Below are 24,065 nucleotides of genomic sequence, written 5' to 3'. Positions count from 1 at the left end.
ATGGCTCGGTCCCTATCCTGGTGCATGGCAGCGGTGGGAGAAATCTGGCTCCCAGGGTGTACTGGGGTGGGTTCCCCAGCCTGGGGCTGTATTTGCTCTGTGCATGCCCCCCACAGTGCCAAATTGCCTGCACAACCCCCCCGCCCCTGCTGGGGAGGGAGGGGCGGCGGGGCGGCGCTGTAGCTGTGGTGCTGATGCTGCCACTCATATTTGCAGGCGGATTGCGGGAGCAGCATCCAGCAGCATCTCTTGTTGCAAGGGAGCCAGGCAGGGAGGGGGGGGCAGAGAGAAGAGGAGGAGGAGGAGGAGGGTCCACCACCTTTCTATTGTCTCCTGCCTTCCTCTGCAGCAGCTGGACGTACGAGGCCCCCCCCGGAGCAGGTACCGGGATGCTGCGCCCATCGCTGCCCTTGGGGGTGGGGGGCGATGGGAGGGGGTGGGGGTGGGGTACCGCTGCATCCATTTGCACTAGCCTCCCCCCCCTCACCCTTTGCAGCCGTGGCAACCGTGGGGGTTTCCATAGCATTGCAAAGCAGCAAGGTGGTGGGGATGGGTTGTGGGGGGCATCACTTCAAGGGGATGGGGTGTGGTGGAGCTACAGCCGATCCATGCACATTTCAGGGGTGGGGAGCACCCCCTTCTCACCCCGACATCTATTTTAAGAATCTATGTGTGGGGGCTAGGGGTTGCATTGCTGCTGACACAGAGCCGGCAGAGGTGGCATTGGGGTCTGTGGATGGGGGGGGCAGCAGGGGAGTCATTGCTGCATTGGAGTGGGGGTGAGGGGATATCGGGGGGGTGTAACGAGGCGAGCTGAGGACATTTTAGCTTTTGCTGCGCTCTCCAGTGGGGGTGGGGACCTGGCAAAATATTTTTTCCCTGGGGCTGTCTTTTATATATTTATTTTACATGGTGTGTGTGTGTGTGTGTATGCGCGCGTGTGAACCTTATCTATAAGGTTGAGGTTATCTCTCTGAAGCAAGCAACTGGCATTTGGAGTTGATATCTTTGCATTAGGAGGAACGCCGGTGGATAGATCATCTGAAATGCTGAGTTAAAAAAATACATCTTGCCCAGACGGAGGCAGGGAAGAAAGCAGTGTGAATATTAGCCGTATGTTGGTATTATTCTTTAATTCCAGCATGGTCTGAAGAACAGCACCACTGCTGCGATTAGACTAGGCTTAACATATTCGTAAATAGCGATATTCTGTTTCCAGATGGGTCTGGCTGAAGATTGGTGGTTGTTATTAAGGCTTCACGTTATTATTTAATATTAATGGGATGGTTTCATTTGGATTGGAGCAGATCGGGGCGTCCATGAATTGTGCCTCTTGTGTGTGTTTTGTAGTGTTGTTTCTCACACACAAACACAACACCCCAAAGCTTATGAAATTACACTGTGGGGTGGGGGGCTGGCGGGGGAGATGAAAGCACAATCTGACAAAATGTTGCTGGCATTGGCTCAAAGCTCTGAACCTCTCTTTCCGGAGTTAACTGTAGTGTCTGTATCTTGAAATATTTTGACGTGGGATGGGAGCATTTCTCTTAGCAAAGTGGGGGTGGGAGGCTGTGTTGTGCCCTTTAAGGGGAGTTTGTCTGGAGAACATTATTAATTATATTGGAAATGAGCGGAGGGTTCCCAGCAGAAATTAAAGGCATCCTTGGAAACAAGTGGTGGTATGTGAAGCCCTGTATAAAATAGGATTTGAAAGAAAATTACCCCCCCCCACCATAGAAATAGGAGTCAGTTGAGAAGCTCCTGGCTTGCGTTTCACAGTAGGGGCTGTTAGTTAGCGCAGGCTGGCTGTTAGATATCTCTGCTGGCATGTTGCAAACATTTTTATTATTAATTTTGTGCGTTAGATTACTCCAGCCTAGCACCTTATCGCTTTTCCAACCCTCTGTCAGACACTATCGCAGCATCGGGGGCAACGTACCGCTGCCTTTGGAAGAGGGAGGAATTTTTCCTAGATAAATCAAACAATAGCATCTCCGTTTCCATGATTTTGTATGTGGCTGGCGCCCAAGGGCCTTTCTCCCACCAAATTAAATGAATGTCTGATTTCTACACTGAGAATAAGCCCCCACCTGACAAGAGCACCCTGTGTGTGTGTGTGGGGGGGTATCTACTCAATTCAACTACTCTAATGAATTTTATTAGGAAACCAACGGCAAATCTCCCAGTGTGAATGGCCCAGTTCTGTTGTGTCTGCTCAGCCCAGAACTGGACTGTCAGGGCGAGAGGGAATGATGAATATGGTTCTGAGGGAAATGCGTCTGTGTCTATCCATCTCATGTAGCCATGTATTTACATCCCACACTTATTATGTCTCAGGTGTTTGGCTTTGATTTACAGACACCTGCCACGGTCTTTCACCCCAGGGAATGGACTCCAGGATCGGATACAAATATGCAGCTAGTCTATTTTATAGCTGTCTTTTAATTCTGGCCTCAGCCACATGCCCAGCACTCGCTCTTTGGGGATGGAGGGGAATCCAAGCAGATTTTTAGCGTGGCCCTTTGCCCACGTGAGCAGTTCTCTCTGTCTGGATGCAGAAGCCAGGTGTTGCAGCGGGGTTGTAGTTCAGTAGGTTTGTCCGACCCCCTGCAGCACCCAAGCCCTCTCTCCAGCATGTCCACTTGCTTGGGGGCTGGCTCTGTCCTGCCAAATGATTTTTGGAGACAGGGTGCTGGAAATATTCATATGAAATCAAGTTGGGTGGATCCAGACTCACAGCCTCACCCCTTCTTGCCCCACTGGGGTTGAACTGAGGCTCAGCAACCATGCAAAGTACAGGAGGGATGGAACCTGAGCCAGATGGGGCTTCCCCACACACCCTGTCCCTCTGGCAGTGTTTTACACCCCAAATGCAGCCTTGCCTAGAGGCTAGATCCCTGCTGTGGCACTCGGGAGGCTGAATACTGCCATGGGCCTGCTGGGTTACCTGGGGCAAGTCACTGCTTTCCCTGTGCCTCAGTTTCCCCATCCATAGAAGGGAGATGATGACACAGGCCTGCTTTGGAGAGCACTTGGAGATCGCTGGATGCAAAGAGCTGGGGGCTCTCAGCCTGTGCCTATGGAGCCAAAGATTGGGTGGGCCAAGTGGGGTGGTTTCAATGTTGCATGGGGCATATCGACACTGGCTTAAAACTGGATGAAGCCGGCTGCTGCTGGTCTTGAACCAACGCAATCCGGCCCCCCAACATTGATTTCTCAGGGCCTACGGGAGGTTTCCAGCCTGGATACATAGTCTGAAAGGCCAGAAGGGACTGTTAGATCTTTTCGTCTGCCCTGCTGCGCAACAGGCCAGAGAACCTCACCCCTGCACTGAGCTCAAGCCCTTGTGTTTATCTAAAGCTGTGGTATCGGCCTTTCCAGACGACTGTCCCCCTTGCAGGAGTCTGATTTGTCTCACGTATCCCCAAGCTTCACCTCGCTTAAAAACGACTTGCTTACCAAATCAGACATAAAAATACAGAAGTGTCATAGTTCACTGTTACTGAGAAACTGCTTCCTTTTGCATTTTGTCTGTATGAAATTTTAGTTTGTTCTGACTTCGCTAGTGCTTTTTGTGTAGCCTGTTGTAAAACTAGGCAGATATCTAGATGAGTTGATGTACCCCCTGGAAGACCTCAGTGTACCCCCAAGGGTACACGGACCCCTGGTTGAGAACCGCTGGTCTAAAGCGTCTTCCGGAATGGCAGCCATCTGGCCTGGAGATGAGAACCTACCCCTGCCCTCGGGGGTTTGTTCCAGCAGTTAATCCCCCTCCCTGTTAAAAACTGGAGCCTTGTTTTTAATTAGAATGTGTCTGACTTTCCGCTTCCAGCCATTCTTGTGCTGCCTTCCTTGGCGTTAGAGCCTTTACTTCAGCGTAGCCTAAGCCCATTCCCGACTGGCCTAAATGAAACCGAACTCCGCCTGGACGTCCAGGTGAGAACTGGTGTGCGATTGGGCCCAGACACAACGCCTGTGAGACAGAGAAGAAAACCTACTGAAAGGTTGATTTCCTCTCCCTCCCTCTCGCGGTGAATAGTTGAGAAGGGTTCTCCTTGGAATATTTCACTCGAAGAGTTTTATCACTTCAGATAAAACAGCCCCACAAAAGCCCTGGAGAGCATTCTCCTTCTGTTGCTTTTCCTTATCGTCTCGCTACAACGTTCCACCCAGGAGTTCAACTTTCTTTAATTCGCTCCAAATTCTGGCGTGTGTGCCTGCATGTTTATAAACCTGCTTGCTTGGCTATTGCTTTTTCCTCTTTTAAATTTCCTTCTGCTGCCCCTTTCCTCCAATTATAAAACAAAAGCCGGGGCTGTGACTAATTGATACATTTGAATGTTGCTGGAGAAGGGAAGAAAACCCCTCCTTCCCCCACGTCTTGTGCAATCTCTCTCCTTGTAGTTAAGGGGTTTGTAATTTCTTTATAATTTTCCTTTCTTTAAAGTGGTGGCCCAGATAAATGTGACGGATTTCTTTCCCTGCAGCCAAAAGAAGGAGCAAAAAAATAAATCCCACAGACCCTTTCTGGCCTTAATTCAATAGCTCGCCCCCCCCTCCCCCCGCAAGCACCAGGTTTAATTTACAGTAGTTTGTGCAAGCATGGATTTGCACCTGATTTTGCAAACTGGCTTAAAAAGTGATCCTTTATTTGTAAAAAAACCCAAACCTTCCCAGTTGTACGCAGCCTTGTAATCCAGCGTGATTGCTTTCCTGTGTGCAAGGTTTACTGCCAAAAAAACCTGGTATTTATATGAGAGTGGCATGCAGATGCTTTGACCAAGATTGGGGCCCTGTCATGCCAGGCGCTGCACAGACCCACAGTGAGAGACTGTCCCTGTCCCTAGGAGTTCACAGTCTATTTAGACAAAGAGCGGGAAGGGAAACAGAGGCATGGAGTTGGAGTTACCCAATGTCAGTGGCAGAGCCAGGAATAGAACCCAGGAGTCCTGACTCCCAGCCTTCCCTGCGCTAACCCATCAGACTCCAATCCCCCCCGAGAACCAGGGCTTGAAACCCATCTTTGGAGCCCCCTCAGACCACTGACTTCAGGGGGCTCTGCAGAGCTGGGTCTGGTGTTAATTTAATGACTGCTAGTAGCATCAGCTGGCTGATGCCCCTGTGAGTGTCTGGCTCTGCCCTCATCCTCTGCGAAGGAGAGGAACCCAGCTGCTTTGATTCCCCAAGACCTTGGCAGAGTCACTTAAGGACCAATTTAGAGCTGTGTGACCATTTTTGCCCATGTGCATGGCACTGGCAGAGTGTGGAGCCTGTCTGCTCCCATCCTGGTGGCTGAGGGGGCAGTAGGCATTGTGGGCAGGGCTGGGCGAATTGTCCTAGGGTCCATCCCGTGTCTGCACCAATGGGAGAGTGGGGCTTGGGTGTCTTGTGCCCTGGCTGTTCCAGATGGCATGGGGGGCTGTTGCAGGGCAGGCAGGCTGGATCGATGGGTGATTGGGGGGAGCTGCATGGGAGGTGTATGGGCTGCACCCTCAGCTTTGGCACCTTGTGGCAGGGGTGCAGAGGACAACATGTGGGTAGAACCTGGTCCACCACCCAGTGTGGGAAGGGAGAATTGGTAACTGGAAGAGTTGAGGGAGATTTTGTTGCTGGGTTTATCTGGCACTGGTGGAGCAATGCCGTGAGGAGGAAGGGCACTGCAGAGGGTGGGGTGGCACTGGAATGGCAGCTGACACTGGAAGGATACTGCAAAGGGCATCATAGCACTGGAATGGCAACTGGCACTGGAATGGCAATGCAAGAAGCCACCTATTTCACTAGTGGGGAAGATTCATGGGGCTTTGGAACTGCCCCATCTGGAGAGTATAATCTCCCTGGGATCTCTACTTTTACTGGAATATCACTGCAGTGAAGATGCTACATCTGAATGGGGGGTGCATGGAGTGCTGGAAAGGCATTGCAGTGTGTGTGTGTGTGTATATAATCCCGCATCATTGCAGTGGAATGGAGCTGCAGCGTGTGTGGGATTATAATCCCCTGGCATTGCAGTGGGCACTGGAATGGGGCTGCAGCTTGTGTGGGATTATAATCCTCCTGAAGCATGGGAATTTTGTGTCACTTGAAGAGATAGGCCTGTCGGGAGGGGGCAGACTGAATGCTGTGTGGGTGGGGGGGAGGGAGCGCAGTAGGGCAGAACAAAGGGGAAGGGGACTAGCAGAGACCCCAGGAGTGGGTGAATACAAAGGATCATAGAGTATCTCCCTCCTCTGTCTGTCAGGGCTGGGTGTGGAGAAGCCAACACGGCCCCCTCGGATTCGCCTTGCCCAGCTAATGGGGGTGCAAATGCAGTGGATCCTGTGCAGACTTGGGGTTAAAAGCTGCTGGTTAACATGAGTTTATATCCCATCTTTGATCCTGGTGGGCCGGATTCTTGGAGCTGTGACCCAAGGGGGTCAGATGTCAGGGTTTTTTTAAGGAATTCCCCCAAAAGCAACTTTTAAAGTCATAGTCTGACCTCTGTAGAACCCAGGAGTCCTGGCTCCCAGCCCCCTACCTCTAACCCACTACCCTTCCTGAGTTGGGGATAGAACCCAGGCATCCTGACTCCTAGCGCTCTCTGTTCTAACCCACTAGACCCCACATCCCTCCCTGGAAGGTTTGGTGTAAAGGCATTCCCCATCCCCACACACATCCTAGTGCTCAGTCGTGCACCAGGGGGCTGCTCTGGCAAAGTAATGTTATCCTTCCTGGTAAGTGTTAGGGGTCAGGGCCTTAGACTATGACTCCTTGGGGGCAGTGCATGTCTCTTTACTTCCTATAATATCTGTGTCAATTTACAGTGCTGTGTAAAGCCAGTGTGTTAAACAGCCCCCTGTGCTCCACCCCAGAGGCAGCTGCCTTTCAGCCCTGAGCAAGGAATCCCTGTATAAACAGCCCCCATGCCCAACCACCACAGACATGACTGAATCTCAGCACTGGGTGGAGGATCCCTGTATGATCAGTCCCCCCACTGCACCCCAGAGGCAGCTGCATTTCAGCACCCAAATCCCAGTGTTGTTGGGAGCATGGAAGGCAACTGCAGCAGTGGTAAGGATGGATTCTGTTTGTATGGAATGGAGGGGGAGGCAGAGTTGGATGCTGTATCGGGGGCAGTTGTAGGGAGGAGTACGGGGGGCCGTGTGCGTGTGTGGGGAATCCCCACTAATTCCATCTGCTGCCTGCAACGGAGCAATTGCTGGGCTCCGAGTTATTTCAAGGCGGTTAATTACACACGCTGCGTGGATGGAAGAGCTCCTGCTTGGTGCTCAGACACAGCTGATGCGTTGGCGTTTCTCCAGTAATGATTGCACGGGGCAGCTTGGAGATGAGGTGGGGAGTGGAGACTGGGCACACTCGGTGCCTGGCATAGGCCCACCCTGGGGAGACCAGGCATGCTCAGTGCCCAGGCGGGCTCTGTGGCTCCGCTCCTCTCCTGGGTCCCATCAGGGTCACAGAGGAGGCCCAGCTGGTAAGCGAGCAGTGGTAAAGCATGGCCCTTTATGTCACCCACAGGTGCCCTTGCTATGCCCTCCCCACCATCCCCCTTCCCCCTCAACAAGGGAAATTCACCACTCAAAAACTTGGTGACAGCAGAGAATGCAGAGCGACGGTGGCGTTTTCTCTGCCATCTCCCTGTCCCTGCTGGGGACCCGAGGGCTGAGTGAAGAGGGCATGCTCACGGTATGCCCTCGCCCTGACTCACAGTCGGGGGCTGAGCCAGCCGCCTGTGCTGCCTCTTTGCGGTTCCAAACCAGTCACTTGGTCTTAAGCCCCATTCGCTCCTCCTTGCACTGGGACTTCCCTCTGCCCCAGTGCCTGCCCCAGGGGCTGCCTTTTGTGGCCTGATGGACAGGGCTCTACTCCCAGCTCAGCCACGGCCTGCGTTGTGACCTGGGACGAGTCACAACACTGCGTTGTGCCTCAGTTTCCCCCCTGTACAATGGGGATAATGAGGCTGACCTCCTTTGTAAAACACTTCAAGATCTAGGGACGAAAGGTGCAGAGCTCAGGCTGATGACACTGTTGTGGGGCCAGCGCACTGTGGGCATTAACACAGCACTGGGCAACGATGGGCACTGGGGACCAGCCTGGCTGCATCTCCTGCTGGCCACTGCTCCGGGTTGGTACAGCGACACGGATTGCGCTAGGTGCTGTACAGAACTAACAGGCGGTCCCTGGCCCAGGGAGCCTGCAGTCCGAGGCCTGGCCTATACTATAAACATCTGTGGCACAAGCATGATCTCCAACCAACATGTCTGTGCCAGCAAATGCCCCTAGTGCAGAGCAGCTAGGCTGGCGGAGCAAAGTTTTACCACTCCAGCTTGTTCCACACAGGGGCTGGGATACGCCATTGTGTGTCAGGCTAAGCTGGGTCCACGGTGGAAGGGCTTTGCCGGTACCATACTGGGGCGGCGCTCCCAGCACGGCACTTCTGGGGTGGACCTGGCCTAAGTGTAAGCCCAGAGATAACAGGTGGAGACAGCTGGACAGGGCAGTGCGATGTGACAGGCCTGGCCAGCGCTGACAGGCCGTGATCTCTACCCGCCAGCAGCCTCACCGTGCTCAAGTCTTGTGTAGCCACTGTGGCTCAAGAGGTGGCTTTGTGGATGCAACGGGGAGCTGGGCCCCGGTGGGTGGGGCAGTGTGGTTGGAAGGCCTAGTGCAGGGAGCGGGAGGAGGGCGTGAAGCTGTTTGAGTCTGTGTCTGTACAGCCCCTGGTGCAATAGGATCCTGGGCAATACAGTCATCAGGACGCATAGAATTGTGCTGGATGAGGGCAAGGTGTGTCCCAGTTCCACTGCCAGCAGCAGGGGCAGAGTTAAGGCTGCTATGCAGTGTGGGTGGCATAACTCTTAACCCTCCCATAACCCGGGAAATGGGTCTAGCCACCCTCCATGCCCAATGGGGACCCTGACCTCGGTCAGGTGTGTGTGTAGCTGTGCAGTGCCCAGAATGACGGGGGGCCACAATCTCAGTTGAAGAGGTCTGTGCAGCCCCTGGCACGATGGGGCCCCTGATAGCAGTCACAGGGACCTGTGTGGTGCCTGGTCCGACAGGGACCTCGATCTTGGTCGGGGTCTGTGCAGTGCCCGGACCTTGGTCAGGGTCTGTGCAGCACCTGGCACAATAGGGGCCCGATCTCGGTTGGGGTCCGTGCAGTGCTTGGTGGGATGGGCCCCCCAATTCCTGCTGTGGCTTGTAGGCGTTACCATCAAACGGGAAGCGGTTAAGATGTACCTTCCTTTCCTCGCCCTGGGGGCTGATCTGGGCTGATCTCGTTACCCTGAAGGCCCGTCTGTCTGATCTGTGATTGCAGGGGGAGCTCAGGGCTGGATTTAAAGGCCTTTCATTAAGAACGTACCCCACCTTCCCCTCTGCTCCCGTACGTCTGCGCTAACCAGTGATATTTTATTTATTACTGATCCCGGCAGGACAAGCTAAGCCCTAATCTGAGCTGACTGCTGCTGAATTATTGAGAGAGCCTTGTGTGTGTAAATATAAAAACAGGCGTCTCCCCCTTCCACGCCCAGGAGCTGGCGGGCGGTGTGGGGTGTGTGTGGGGGGGACACCTTGCTTGGGGCCTTTTATAAGGGCATAAGGGAAGAGGAATTGGTTTAAAGGCAGCGTGGCACAGCGGGGTGGTCAGGGAAGTAGAGTGCAGGGCTGCTGGGTTCTATTCCTGGCTCAAGTCCTTTCCCACTCCCCAGCTTTGTCCGTTCAGACTGGGAGCTCTTGGGGCAGGGCTCTTTCTCACTGTGTGTCTGTGCTGCGCGTGGCGTGGTGAAGGTCCCAGCTCAGTAATTCGGGGTGTGTGTAGCGCCCAGAACAATGGGGGCCCTGATCCTGATTGGTGTGGGGGCCTGTACAGTGTGAGAGAGAGACCCAGTTTCTGTGGGCACCTGCTTGTATTGCAATCTCAGTTGGGAGGGGTCAGTCTGTATAGTGCAAGGGGGGCCCCAATCTCAGGCAGGGGGGTCAGTGTGGCACAAGGGAGGTGATCTTGGTTGGGGGAGACAGGGTCTGTGCTGAGAGGGGGGAGGAGGCCCAATCTTGGTCGGTGGGGGGAAGAGGTCTGTGCTGGGATGGGAGAGGTCCGATCTGGGTTGGGGGGAAGGGGTGTGTGCTGGGATGGGGGAGCGATCTGGGTTGGGGGGAAGGGTCTGTCCTGGGACTGGTGGAGGGCTCGATCTCGGGTGGGGGGAAAGGGAGGGAGATCTGGGTTGGGGGGAAGGGGTCTGTGCTGGGATGGGCTGGGATGTGGGGATGATCTCAGTCAGTGGGAGGAAGGGATCAGTGCTGGGACCAGGGGGGGAGGGGGTCTGGATCTTGTCGGAGGGTGGGAAGGGGTCAGTGCTGGGACCGGGGGGAGGCCCTGAACCGGGGGGAGGCCCTGATCTCGGTTGGGGGATGGGAAGGGGGTCTGTGCTGGGGGGGTGGGCGGTCTCAGTCGGTGGGGGGCTAAGGGGTCTGTGTTGCGGGGGACAATCTCGGTCGGTGGGGGGAGAAGGTGTCTGTGTTGGGGGGGACAATCTCGGTCGGTGTGGGGAGAAGGGGTCTGTGTTGGGGGGGCGGTCTCGGTCAGGGGTGGGAAGGGGTCTGTGCTGGGGGGGCGGTTTCGGTTGGGGGTGGGAAGGGGTCTGTGTTGGGGGGGCGGTCTCAGTCGGTGGGGAGAAGGGGTCTGTGCTGGGGGGGCGGTCTCGGTTGGGGGTGGGAAAGGGTCTGTGTTGAGGGGGACGATCTCGGTCGGTGGGGAGAAGGGGTCTGTGCTGGGACGGGGCCGGGGTGATCTCTCAGATTTTCTAGGTGATCTTGTCACACAGCCTGACTTCTGTGTGTGTCCCCAGAGGGGGGGCAATGGCAGGGGGAGGCCCCCCCGGACAGGGACACACATGCGCGCACACACACAGCTCCCCCCACACAGCTGAGTCAGTCCTAAACCTTGGGTCCCCCCAGGGAGGACTGGGAAGTGCCATCTCTGTGGCTGACTCAGTCCTGCTGCTGAGATCCACAAATAGGAAGGTGGGAGGGGCGGGGGTGGTGTAAGGGGGGATGGGAGTGCAGGGGGCTGCTGTGATGGGGGACTGGTGAGCCCTGTCCTGCTAGGGACCAACCAGGCTGAGACCCAGCAAACTTGTCTTATGAATGGGACGAGGGTGGGGAATGGGTCAGGGTCAGTTCTGAGGCCCTGGGAGATTGGCTGGACAATTCTCTCTTGGTGAACGCAGGGCAGTTGGGGGCAGAGTGTGTGTGTGTGTGTGTGTGTATGTGTGTATGTATGTGAGGGGGGTGTGTGTGTGTGTTTGCATGGAAAGGTGGCCCAGCAACACCCCAAGTCTATTCTGGGCCCAGCATGGCCAGGCTGGTGGTAACATGCTTTTGGGGGGTGGCACAGTTCCTCGTTCCCTGAAATGAGGTTTGGTGCCTCTCAGTTGCACCCAGACCTGACTGCTGTGTTTGCCCACCAAATGGGCTGTACCCCGGGGGGAGGGGGTGTGACTCTCCCCACACCCCCATGCCAGGGCACAGGAATGAGATGGGGAGGAGAGCCAACCCCCCTTCCTTCCCCTTTTCCTTCTATCCCCGCCCCACTCCTGACTCTCCCTGCTTGGGTGCAGTGCCTGGGAGGGGCTAGAAACATGGACCAACTGGAGTGTGAGTGGAGGGCAGGTGCCAGGGAGGGAGGTGCAGGAAGTTGTGAGTTCCAGGCTGGAGAGGGCTAAAGTATGGGGCTCTTAATTGGGGGGAGCAGATTGGAAGATGAGGGAGCACTAGGGAGAGGTGTGGGGGGGTGGGAAATAGCTGAGACAGGGGTTTTTTAATCCGGGGTGGAAATGCCATATCCTAGTGACCCGGGGCAAGGATGGACTTTTCACAGCCAATCCTTTAATCTCCTGAATTATTGTGACACTTATCAGATTTCCTGGGATGGGAGGGGAGAGGGGTCTAGTGGGTAAGAGTGGGGTGGGGTGGGGTGGGACTGGGAGGCAGGACTCCTGGGTTCTATTCTGAGGTTTGCCATGTACTCACAAGATCCTCCATAAAATGCAGCCATCTCTGGGGTGTGACTCAGCAGGTTTCTAACAGTCACATTATATGGAGGAATTTTAAGGGCCTGTTAGGGGAGAGTGCCCCTTACTGAGGCCCTGACACCACTCCCTGCAGCACAGCACAGCACCCCCTAATGCCATGCTGTGTCAGCACTGGTTGTGAGGGGAAAGCGCTCCCTACTCTGCAGCATAGCGCCCCCTAGTGCCGTGCTGGGGCATTGGGGCCAGCACTGACTGCCAGGGAGAATACTAGCTCTTCCCCCTTGCCCTTGATGCGGTGGCCTGTGCATGCTGCGTAGGCTGGTGTCTTGGCCTGTGATGGGAGCGATGACAGCTGCTGATTGATCGCCCAGAGCTGCTCCCCCCGCTGTGCCCGCTCCCCCAAGGGACTGCACTGATTAGTATTTATATTTTCTGCCTTTGCTGCAAGCTCTGTCTGTGAGAGTCAAAAGCAGTCACTTCCCTGCTTGGAAACCAGCTCTGGGAAGGGAGTAGGGTCTAGTGGTTCGAGCGGGGGGGGGGGGGGGGGGGGGGGCAGTCAGAACTCCTGGATTCTACTTCTGGCGCAGGGCTCTGCCTGCTAGAAGTCACCCCAAGGTTGCAGAGCCGCTGGATCCCCCCTCCCCCAGGTGCCAGTCTGGCACCGCGTGCCCTGGCTGCACTGATAATTCTGGTGCCGCATGGCAGGATCAATTCAAGCTGCCGACCTCAAGCTCCCTGCCTTCCGTTCCCACCCTGGCTGCGCCATGGGCCTAGGCTTTGTCCAGAACTCTGAGGAGGTATGGTGGAGCAGGGAGGGATACCTCAGTGCCCACCCACACTTGGACAACCATACAGCCCCCCTCTGTGGGCACATACCAGCTCTCAGTTTTGAGTCCCCTGAGGGGCAGTGACTTTGAACCTGGGTGGCTGGGCTCATAGCCAGATGCAACCCACAGGGGTGCCAGACTGTTTAATGCCTTCTCAGCATAGATGGAGTGAAATTCACCCCCAGTACTGGGGCAGCCCAAGGACCCTGCACCCCACCAACATCCCCCAGGACACAGGAGTCCTGACTCTCCGCTCTGCCCTTGCTCTATCCCATTAGATCCCACTCCTCTCCCAGAGCCAGGTATAGAACCCAGGAGTCCTGGCTCCAACCCCCCATCCTCCTTATCCCACTTGACCCCACCTGCATCCCAGAGCCAGGGATAGAACCCAGTAATTCTAAGCCCTAAGTAAAGAACAGAAGTGGGAGCTAGGACTCCTGGGTTCTGTCTCCAGCTCTGGGTGGGGAGTGGGGTCTAGCGGGTTGGAGCCAGGGGGCTGGGAGCCAGGACTCCAGGTGATTATATTTTCATGCAGCTCAAGTGCTCCCGAGTTCAGGATTTGGATTTCGGAATCGCCCTGGATCAGAGTCTAGTCGGGGGTGGGGCTGAGGGAGGCAGTTCTGTTCTTGACATAAACATAATTTGAGGTTAGTTAAAATTAACAGCACAAACTCAGTGCCTGACGCTGCCCCCTCCACTGTCCCTTCCAGCCCCCCTGATGCTGCATCCTCCAAAGCCTTTTAATCACCCCTCCACTCCTGCCCCCATTTCACAGAGCTCAGTGTCTTTTTTGAGAGAGAAGGTGGTGGTTAAACCCCTCAGCTGGAACTGTGAGGAGATGGAATTGATGATGCCTTAGAGGGGAAAGCCCCCTCTCCCTCATTTCCCCTGAGCCAGCCTATCCCCCTGGGGACAGATCAGAGCTGGCGCCCCCTTGGAAGGAAAGGCCCCGTGTCCCACTCCCCCATTTCTCTCCCAGGCTGCAGGGATCCCCGTGTTGCCGTTAGGTGTCCCGCTTGCCTTGTATTCATAGACAGTGGAGCCCGTGCTCCTCTGTTGAGTCAGGGCATGCGTGTGTGAAAGCAACAGCTTGGTGCTTAAATATGGAACAGGCAGCTGGGAACTCCGGCACCCTCGCCCGTCTCTCACCACAGGGCCTGTTACGCACAGAGCCGGTGAATTCAGAAATGCATGTTGCTGTATGTATGATGGTTGTGCCAAGAGGCTCCAGGCACTTCACTGATTCCCCCCTCTGCCTGCAATGGAGATTAGGTCCCCCATTGGGCCGGGCATTGCCTGGACCTCAAGTGAGATCAGGGCCCTGTGGGGCTGGGTGCTGCACGGACCCTGACTGTGATCGGCCCGGGCGCTGCACAGGCCCTGACCCAGAGCAGGGGCCCTGTGGAGCTGGGCGCTGCACGGACCCTGACTGTGATCGGCCCGGGCGCTGCACAGGCCCTGACCGAGAGCGGGGGCCCTGTGGGGCTGGGTGCTGCACGGACACTGACTGAGATCAGCCCGGGCGCTGCACAGTCCCCGACCCAGAGCTGGGGGCCCGTGGAGCTAGGTGCTGCACGGACACTGACTGAGATCGTCCTGGGTGCTGCACAGGCCCTGACCAAGAGCGGGGGCCCTGTGGGGCTGGGCGCTGCACGGACCCTGACTGAGATCGGCCCAGGCGCTGCACAGTCCCCGACCCAGAGTGGGGGCCCCGTGGAGCTGGGTGCTGCACGGACACTGACTGAGATTGGCCTGGGTGCTGCACAGGCCCTGACCGAGAGCGGGGGCCCTGTGGGGCTGGGCGCTGCATGGACCCTGACTGTGATCGGCCCGGGTGCTGCACAGGCCCTGACCGAAAGCGGGGGCCCTGTGGGGCTGGGCGCTGCACGGACCCTGACTGAGATCGGCCTGGGCGCTGCACAGGCCCTGACCGAGAGCGGGGGCCCTGTGGGGCTGGGCGCTGCACGGACCCTGACTGAGATCGGCCTGGGCGCTGCACAGGCCCTGACCGAAAGCAGGGGCCCTGTGGGGCTGGGCGCTGCACGGACCCTGACTGTGATCGGCCCGGGCGCTGCAGTCCCCGACCCAGAGCGGGGGCCCCGCAGAGCTGGGTGCTGCACGGACACTGACTGAGATCGGCTTGGGCGCTGCACAGGCCCTGACCGAGAGCGGGGGCCCTGTGGGGCTGGGCGCTGCATGGACCCTGACTGTGATCGGCCCGGGCACTGCATGGTCTGATGCGGAGCAGGGACTGGGGGATATCGGGGCTAGATGGGCCCTTGGCAGAGGCCTGGGGGTTCTTATCTCTCCCTGGAGTCGATCTGTCCAACACTCCCCCCACCCGGGTCTCCTCCTCTGCTTGACCTTCAAGGCGCCCTGCAGTGGCAGTGCTGAGCGACGATCGATGCCTGCCCTGGCTGTGTTTGGGCTGAGCGAGACACTGCTTGCTGGGGCTGTGGGGCTTTAGCGCCCCTAGGTTGCGTTCCCTCCCTCTTTACTGCCCCCTTGCTCCCACCCAGCATTCCCCTCCCCTCTTCACTCCCTTCCCACCCTGGGCTCTGATCATGTTAGCTATAGAAAATAAATTAAGAATGTCAGCAATTCTGAGGGCCCAGAAATTTCACCTTGAGCCAGGAGTCCTGGCTCCCGATCCCCCTTCTCTAACTGGGAGACTTGCTCCCTTCCCAGAGCCGGGGAAAGAAAGAACCCAGGAATTCTGTAGTAAAGTGGTCATCATGGAGTTAACTGGGTTATTCCCGACTGCCATGGTTGGGAGCCAGGCTCCACTCCTCCCATGCTTCCTGTTTAGCTTGTGAGTGTTTTCCCCCACCCTGGTGTTTAGCTGAATAAAGCAACGCCATTCCCAGCCTGCAGTGCTGTAAGTAGTGTGTGTGTCTTGTGCACTGAGCCATCTCTTCACAAGTCCTGATTCCCCCAGTCCCACCAACCTTCTCCCCTCCAAGACCCAGGTGAGAACCCAGGAGTCCTGACTCCCAGCCCCCTGCTCTAACTACTGTACCCCACTGCCCTCCCAACTGGATTACTTGAGAGCATCTGGCCAAAGCAAGACCCAGCAGATCATGTTGTTTACCCAGTTGTTGAAATAGGAGGGGGAGGCCCTGGAAGCCGGTGTTGGGGGCTGGCAGTTTGGGGTTGAGGTTAGGGGTGGGGACTTGTGGGTGGGGGGAAGGCCCGAAGGGGAAACAGTGTGTGTGTGTGTGAGGGGAGGATCGGATGGGGCAGAGGCCTGACAGAGGACTGGGGTGTGTGATGGGGGGGATGCAGTGGGCGGGGGAGGCCTGGCAGGGGATTGGAGTGGGGGGGGGATAGGCCCAGCAGGGGATCAGAGTGTATGAGGGGGGAGGCCCAGCAGGGGTCGGGGTGTGTGTGGGGAGGATGGGATTGGGGGAGGCCTGTCAGGGGATTGGAGTGGGGGGGGGGAGGGGATTGGGGGGAGGCCTGGCAGGGTGGGTGTGAGGGGGATGGGATGCGGGGAAGGTCTGGCAGAGGATCGGGGTGTGTGAAAGGAAGGATAGGGGGAGGTCCAGTGGGGGTTGGGGTGTATGTGTGGGAGAAGGAGGGGGGGAGGCCCGGCATGGGGTTAGGGTGTGTATAGGGGAAGAAGAGGAGGTGGGAAGAGTCCCAGTGGGGGTCGATGTGTGTGTGAGTGGGGGATGCGGTGCTGGGCAGGGCCGGGGGTGGGAGGGTTTGGAGGGGATGGGGTGGGAGGAGCCCTGGGTTCTGGCTGGGGGGTGTGATGGAAGCAGAGGGATTTGGGGAGGCAGCATGTCCAGGCACGGTGCTCGCCTGGCTCGGAGCAGTGTGTGGCTGGCAGCACTTGGGGAACTGGAGAGGGAGACGGCTCTTCACACGCTCTGAGCAGCCTGCCTGCCTGCCCTAATGCAAGGAGACACCCTTGGGCCGGAGGCAGTAGACTGGAGCAACTGTGTGTGGGGGGGACAGGGGATGCTGGACTCCTGGGTTCCTGTCTGCCTCCCCCATTGGAGGTGGCTCCCCCCAGGGCCAAGAACTCCTCCAGGAGCAGGTTCTCTGGACACTGCTCCCTTACCCTTCCTCCCCTGATCGCAGCCCCGCAGGCCTCAGGTGTAGCTATTTTAACATTATTTCTTTGCCCTGCACAGGACTCCTGGGTTCCATGCCCAGTTCTGGGAGGGGAGTGGGGGCCAGCAGGTTAGAGCTGGGGATGGCCCTGTGCCCCTCAGTGTAGGTTCTTGCCTTTATGGTGAGGGAGGGGATAGCTCAGTGGTTTGAGCATTGGCCTGCTAAACCCAGGGTTATGAGTTCAATCCGTGAGGGGGCCACTTAGGGATCTGGGGTAAAATCAGTACTTGGTCCTGCTAGTGAAGGCAGGGGGCTGGACTCAATGACCTTTTAAGGTCCCTTCCAGTTCTAGGAGATAGGATATCTCCATTAATTTATGGTGGAAGCCAGTGGAGGTTATGGCATTGGGCTGGCATGATGGCAGCTTTTATTAAGAGCTGCCTGGTAAACGTGTAGTGTGAAGGCCACTTGCTGTGTCCGTGCTGCACTGCCTGTTCTCTGTTAACCCCCTTCCAGAAAAGCTGGGAGGGCAGGGTAAATAAATCGGCCCAGGTACTGGTAGGCTGGATGGTACCTGTGTTAGCTAGCCCTAAGCACCTATACCATGTTGTTGCGGGAGGGCAAGGAGTAACAGAGGCACAGGGAAGGGGAAGCAAGTGGATGAGCCAGGGGTAGAACCCAGGAGTCCTGACTCCCCGCCCCCCTGCTCTAACCACTAGCCCCAACTGTCCTCCCAGAGCTGAGAATGGATCCCAGGAGTCCTGATGCTCAGTTCCCTCCCCCTTCGCACTGGTGTTACCTGTGTGCATGTGCCATGGATAGCATGGTACATGATTGGGTCTGCCGGTGTGTTCCCCGCTGTGAGGGATTTGTCCTGCTGATGCACGTGTGTGTGTGTGTGTGTGTGTGTGTGTGTGTGGGCGCGCAACTGGATGGGGGGGGCTGCTGTTTTTGTGCAGGCATGTGCTTGCACAGGGTCCTGGCCGTGTTGCATGTGTGTCCTTGCACAGGATGATGGGGCTGCAGGGGCAGGGAGGGGTGGGCTCACATGAGGTTCTGGCCATGTGCACATGTGTGTGAGTATGTGTCCTTGCATGGGGTGATGTGGCTGTGGGAGCACATCTGTGTGTGGACTCACAGCAGGCTCTGGCTATGTGCACTCACGCATGTGTTCTTGCATGAGGCAATGTGGCTGCATGTGTACGTACCTTTGCACGCTCCCATGGCACTTCTTGAGCCCATGCATGTGTGCTCGCACAAGACTGGCCCTGCTCACAGTTGCTTGTCTCCGGAGCTGCGTGCCTCCTTGCACACCACGCTGAGTGGCTGGCAGCCCCTGTTGCAGGATGCTGCCCTGCAACCCGGCTCAGAAACAAGGATCGGGGGAGGGAGAGAGATCCCTGCCTGTGGGATCCAAAGGACATTGCGTCCCCTGAACTCCCCGCGCTGGCCTGGCTGCCCAGCACAGAGCCTGCGGGGCTGGCAGAGTAGTGCGGGGGAGTATGAGCACGGGGTCCTTCGTACTTGTCTGCTCGGCAACACGCTTAATCTGAAGCGACACCCCAGGGCTGCCGTACCATGCTGGAACTGTGATACTGAGGACGGTATGGGGGCAGGGACTCATGCCTCTCCGAGCAGATCCATGAGGATGGGAACTGGTGTGGCAGAGTGGCTCAGGGATCCAATCTTGGACTCCCAGGATCCCCGTAAGGGACAGCACCTACACTCGCTGCTGTGCTGCTCACCTGTGGAACTTCCTGCTACATGATTTTGTCACAACCATCCTCGGGATCTTGGCACTTCGAGGTCAAAGCACAGTACACCCAACCTGAAGGATGGGTTGCAGGGGGTAGTGTGCTGGACTGGGAGCCAGGACTCCTGGGTGCTAGCCCTGGCTCTGCCACTGAGCTTGGGCAAGTCTCTTTGCCTCTTGGAGCCACTGTTTCCCCTCCTCTCTTTTGTCTGTTTAGACTGTGAGCTCTTTGGGGTGGGGATTGTTTATCAATGTATGTCTACACGGGCCCTGGTGTGGCGGGGCCCGGGTCTCAATTGGTGCACCATGTGGCATGTCTGGGCTCTGATCTCAGCTGACACCAGTGCAAATAATAATGCGTCAACTCTTCTTAGAATTTACCCGCCCAGGATTTAAGTGGTGGCTGTTCCTGGCTCAGTGGTGTAATTCTACTTGTTGTGCTGTGCTTAGACACCCAGGTTGCTATGATATGGAGAGGAAGAATGAGAATTGTTTGATCATTTTCTTGTAGCAGAGAGTTCCTCAGGTGAACAGTGTAGCACTTGAGAGCCTGTTAGACAAGAGCCAGTGGGGGTTTCACCCAAAGTTCATTGGATGTTGCTGCTAGCACCAATCTTGTTCTGCATCTGTGTGCATAGTGGGGTGTTTAGGGGAGAGCACCCTTGATTTGATGTGCCTTAAACTTAATCAAGACCATACTGCTCTTGACCCTGATTTGGGGTCAGGAATATATTGTAATCCAAGCTTCATGGCATGAATCCTAGTTGTGTTTCTCCTAATTCCCCAGAAGAGCTGGGTGGAAGGAGGCCTTTGTGGTTAGGGCACTGGGATTCAGAACTCCTGGGTTCAATTCCTAGATCTGCGACAGACTCCTCCCTGAACCCAGGAGTCCTAACTCCCCCTCCCCTGCTCTAACACATTAGACTCCACTCCACTCCCAGAGCTGGGAATAGAGCCCAGGCATCCCGATTCCCAGCCCCCTCCCCCCCCCAGTAAACTCCACTACCCTCCCAAAGGTGAAGATAGAACCGAGGCCTCCTGTCCCTCCCCCGATTCACTGTGTAAAACCAGCCCCCATGTTCATTCTTTTTCCCCATCCCGTGTTTGTGACTGCATTGCTCCAAACTGTGGCTGCATGGAGAGCCCACCATCCCCTTCCAGCTCCCTGTATCTCCCCCGAGGCTGACCTGCAGGCCACCACCTGGCTGGTGGGAATGTGACCCCATCACTCTGGGCAGCAGGAATCAATAGTTAATTAATTTCCTCCTCTAAAATAGACAAGGGGGGTGGGGATGGTAAGGGAGCTGGGAGTAGAGGGTGCGATAAGGTAAGGGGGGACAGCGGGCAGGGGGAGGAGGTGGGGATTGTAGGGGGGGAGAGGGAGGGAAGGAAGTAGGATGGTAAGGGGGAGGAGGTGCAAGGGTGAGGCGAGATGGGGGTTGAGGGGATGAGTTGGGGGAGTGAGAAGCCTGGGGAGGAGGTTCGACTGAATCCAATCCTCCACTACAGTCTCATCCCTTGGTGCAGTCTGCTGGGATTTGGTGGGGGCAGGAAAAACTACCCCGCACCCCCACACACACCCGAGCGACCCAGTGGGGATGATGGCGCTGAGGAGGGAGAATTGAGGGGCTCAGAGCCCAGCCCCCCAGCACACTGCTCAGGCGTCAATCAGTGCCTCCCCTCGCACAGGTGCAGCATTTAATGTGATTGGCTAATTATGCAGCGCATGCTAATGGCCCCCATTACCCAATGAGGGGCACAGACGAGGCACAGTTATAAATAACCTGCCGTACCTCATTTGCATGATGCCATATCCCCGGTGCTGTGTTACCGCGGAAACCGCCCCTTCCCCCACCCCATTTACATTTGTTCTTTTAATAGATTTTTGGGGTGACAGGGTGTTAATAAGGGTTGGTTGCCATGGTCGCTGGGTAGGGGTAACAGGTTCGACCAATGGGCCCACCCACCCCAGTATCTCACCTCCTCCTGCCGCCTTGCATCAGATCCATGGGCCCATCCAGCCTGATATTCTCTGACCCACCCCCAGATAAGACCCATCGGCCCATCCAGTCCCTGCTGCCTCCAATAAGACCTACTCTGTTCCCCTCTGTCCCACCCCCTCCTCTTTCTGCTCCTTTCCCCCTCTCGCTGTGCCCCCCCTCTGCCTATAGTATGCCAGTGGTGGTGGGTTATAAATAATACCTGACTGACAGCGCAGTGATGAGATGCAGATTGTCGCAGGGGGGAGGGGGAAGGCTGTAAATGGCATATGGCCCACGGGAAGGGTCTGATCAAATAACATGGCAGTGGGGAATGGTCTGTGCAAAGAACGGGGTGGGCTGGGATTGTCCCTGTGCAAATAAGCCAGTGTGTGTGGGGAGTGCTGGCGGGAGCCACCCTAGTCCCCTGGAGGTTGGCATCGAAGGCAGCTGCTCTGGTCACCTACCCCTGGAACAACTGGGGCTGGGGCCCTGTGCAAAGAACACAGGGTGTGTGGCTGGGAGAGCAGTCGGCACTGGGCCCTCAGCGGGGTTGCTTGGGGGGCAGATGTCAGAACAAGTCCAAAGGGAGGGTGGAGGAGCAAGGAGTAGACTGAGGGGAGGAGGGAGCAGCATCTGTCCCTATGACAATGGTATGGCCTGCTCTGCCCCTCCCCCCATCCTCCCTATGAGAATAATATGACCTGCTCCCTCCTCCCCCCATCTTCGCTGTGAGAATGGTACAGCCTGCTCCCGCCTCTCTCTCCCCCCCCCCCGTGAGAATGGTATGGCCTTCTCCCACCTCTTCACTTTCCTCCTCATTGTGAAAATGGTACAGCCTGCTCCCACCTCATCCCCCTCCTCACTGTGAGAATAGTATGACCAGCTCCCTCCTTCCCACCCATTCTCACTATGAGAATGGTATGGCCTGCTCCCCCCTCTCCTCCCATCCTCACTGTGAGAATAGTGTGACCTGCTCCCTCCACTCCCCCATCCTTGCTGTGAGAATGGTAGGGCCTGCTCCTGCCTCTTCCTCCCTGTTCTTGTTATGAGAATGATGCGGGCTGCTCCCACCTCTCCCCATGTCCTTGCTGTGAGAATGGTACGGTCTGCTCCCGCCTCTCCCCTCCCTTCACTGTGAGAATGGTATGGCTTGCTCCCTCCTCTCCCCCTCATCTTTGCTGTGAGAATGGTATGGCCTACGCCCTTCTCTTCCCCCCTCCTCACTGTAAGAATGATATGGCCTGCTCCCACCTCATCACCCTTCTCCTCTCTGTGAGAATGGTACGGCCTGCTCCCACATCTTCCCCCCCCACTGTGAAAATGGTATGGTCTGCTCCCACCTCTCCCCTCCCTTCACTGTGAGAATGGTATAGTCTGCTCCCGCCTTTTCACCTTCCTCCTCACTGTGAGAATGGTACAGCCTGCTCCTCCCTCTCTCCCTGCCCATCCTCGCTGTGAGAATAGTATGACCTGCTTCCTCCTTCCCATCCATTCTTGCTGTGAGAATATGACCTGCTCCCTCCTTCCCCCCATTCCTCGCTGTGAGAATGGTATGGCCTGCTCCCACCTCTTTATCTCTCCCCTCCCCATCCTTGCTGTGAGAATGGTATGGTCTGCTCCCGCCCCCCCCCGTGTGAGAATGGTAAGGCCTGCTCCCTCCTTTCCACCTGTCTTCCCTGTGAGAGTAGTATGATCTGCTCTCACCGCTCCCACTCCCTGTGAGAAAGGTACAGCCTGCTCCCACCTCTTCCCTCCCCTCCCCTCACTGTGAGAATGGTATGGCCTGCTTCCTCTTCCCTCTCCCCTACCCAAAATCCTGTTGGATGGGGGGTGGGGTGCTACTTGGCCTCCTGCGTGAGCTCTGATTGGCCACCCTCCCACAGGAGGTGGGGAAAGTGGGGAAGAGCAACCAATCAGAAGAGGTTCTGGGCTGGAACTACTATGAGAAGAGGAATTTCTGGGGAGAGTAGCCAGCTCTAGGGTTGGCGGAGGGGGTGTTCCCTGAATGCCTGGGTTCAGCCCCCAGCTATGGGAGGGTGGGCTGCGTTGTATTAATCCTTTAGTGCACGTGGCCTGGCCTCACACGTCTCCTCTCTCTCCTCGCAGCTCCGCCCTCCTGTGACGCGACGCCGGAGCTGGGCTGAGCACGCCCTGTGGGCGCGGCTGGCTCTGCACCCCGCTGGAGGAGGATGCTGTAACTTGCTGGAGCTGGACCTGGAGCCTGTGATTGGTGGAGGCTGGGTGGGGGGAGGGGGTTGAGTTGGTGGGGGCCTGAATTTGTTCTCTCTGACTTCTGGATATTTGGATTCTGGCATCCCATTGCCCCTTGTCACTGAGTGGTAGTGAAAGGCCACCACCCTCCCTCTGAGCGGAGCCCCCCACTCATCTCCACCTGCTCCCCGGCCTGCAAGGAAGGCAACGGACCCCAACCCCGCCTGCCCCTCCCTCCCCCCATCCAGCCGCCTGCCCCCCCCATGAGGATCTGAGGCTGTGGCAGTGGGGGGGCGGCGCCCAGCATTTGCCTTGAGGGGGGGGCAGGGACAGATGAGACTGGGCGCCATGGCCAGACTGCTGCCCTTGGCACTGCTCATGGGTGCCCTGCTGGGCCCCGGGGCAGGCGGGGCAGCGCTGGAGTTCGGTGGCGCCACGGGGCAGTGGGCCCGCTATGCCCGCTGGGACGCCAGCTCCTTGGGGGAGCTGAGCTTTAGCCTGAAGACAAATGTCTCGCGGGCGCTGGTGCTTTACCTGGACGACGGGGGGAACTGCGACTTCCTGGAGCTCATGATCGCTGACGGGCGCCTGCGCCTGCGTTTCACCATCTCCTGTGCCGAGCCTGCCAAGCTGCACCTGGAGACGCCCGTGGATGACGACCGCTGGCACATGGTGCTCCTGACCCGCAACTACCGGGAGACCATGCTGGTGGTGGACGGTGAGGCCAAAGTGGCCGAGGTCAAGTCCAAGCGGCGGGACATGGCGGTGGAGAGCGACCTCTTTGTGGGGGGGATCCCGCCCGACGTGCGCCTCTCGGCGCTTACCCTGAGCACCGTCAAGTACGAGGTGCCCTTCAAGGGGCTGGTGGCCAACCTCAAGGTGGGCGACACGCCGCCGGCCCTGCTGGGCAGCCAGGGCATCCGCAGCGACACGGAGTACCTGTGCACCAAGCAGAATCCCTGTGCCCACGGGGGGCTCTGCAGCGTGCTGAATGGCGAGGTGCAGTGCGACTGCAGTATGACCGGCTTCCAGGGCAAGTTCTGCAGCGAAGGTGAGACCCCAGGAGACAGGAGGGGAGGGCGAGGGTTTGGAGCAGGGGTGTGGCCCAGATGGCTCACTGTCCCTCCCCAGAGTGGGGGCATTGCCGTAGGGACAGGCTGGGCAGCAGCAGAGAGAGCTCGACCCTCTCACACCCTCACAG

The 24,065-nt window shown here is 57.2% G+C and overlaps 1 protein-coding gene across 23 annotated transcripts in view; it reads left to right on the top strand.

Moving 5' to 3' along the window:
- Positions 1–283: 283 nt before the first annotated feature.
- The window catches only part of NRXN2 (neurexin 2), a 297,135-nt gene continuing 273,353 nt past the window's right edge, over positions 284–24,065 (top strand). For 21 of the 23 annotated variants that reach the window (XM_054035015.1, XM_054035031.1, XM_054035016.1 and 18 more), the window contains exons 1-2: positions 15,746–15,825; positions 22,760–23,915. In XM_054035015.1, the coding sequence (XP_053890990.1) occupies positions 23,198–23,915 (718 nt within the window). In that variant the 5' untranslated portion in view covers positions 15,746–15,825; positions 22,760–23,197. The other 2 variants (XM_054035003.1, XM_054035004.1) reach the window with 2 other exon arrangements.

Source organism: Malaclemys terrapin, chromosome 7 (assembly GCF_027887155.1).
Source record: "Malaclemys terrapin pileata isolate rMalTer1 chromosome 7, rMalTer1.hap1, whole genome shotgun sequence".
Taxonomy (NCBI): Eukaryota; Metazoa; Chordata; order Testudines; family Emydidae; genus Malaclemys; species Malaclemys terrapin.
The sequence above is the reverse complement of the archived record's forward strand: the minus strand, read 5'-3'. Positions and strand labels throughout refer to the sequence as shown.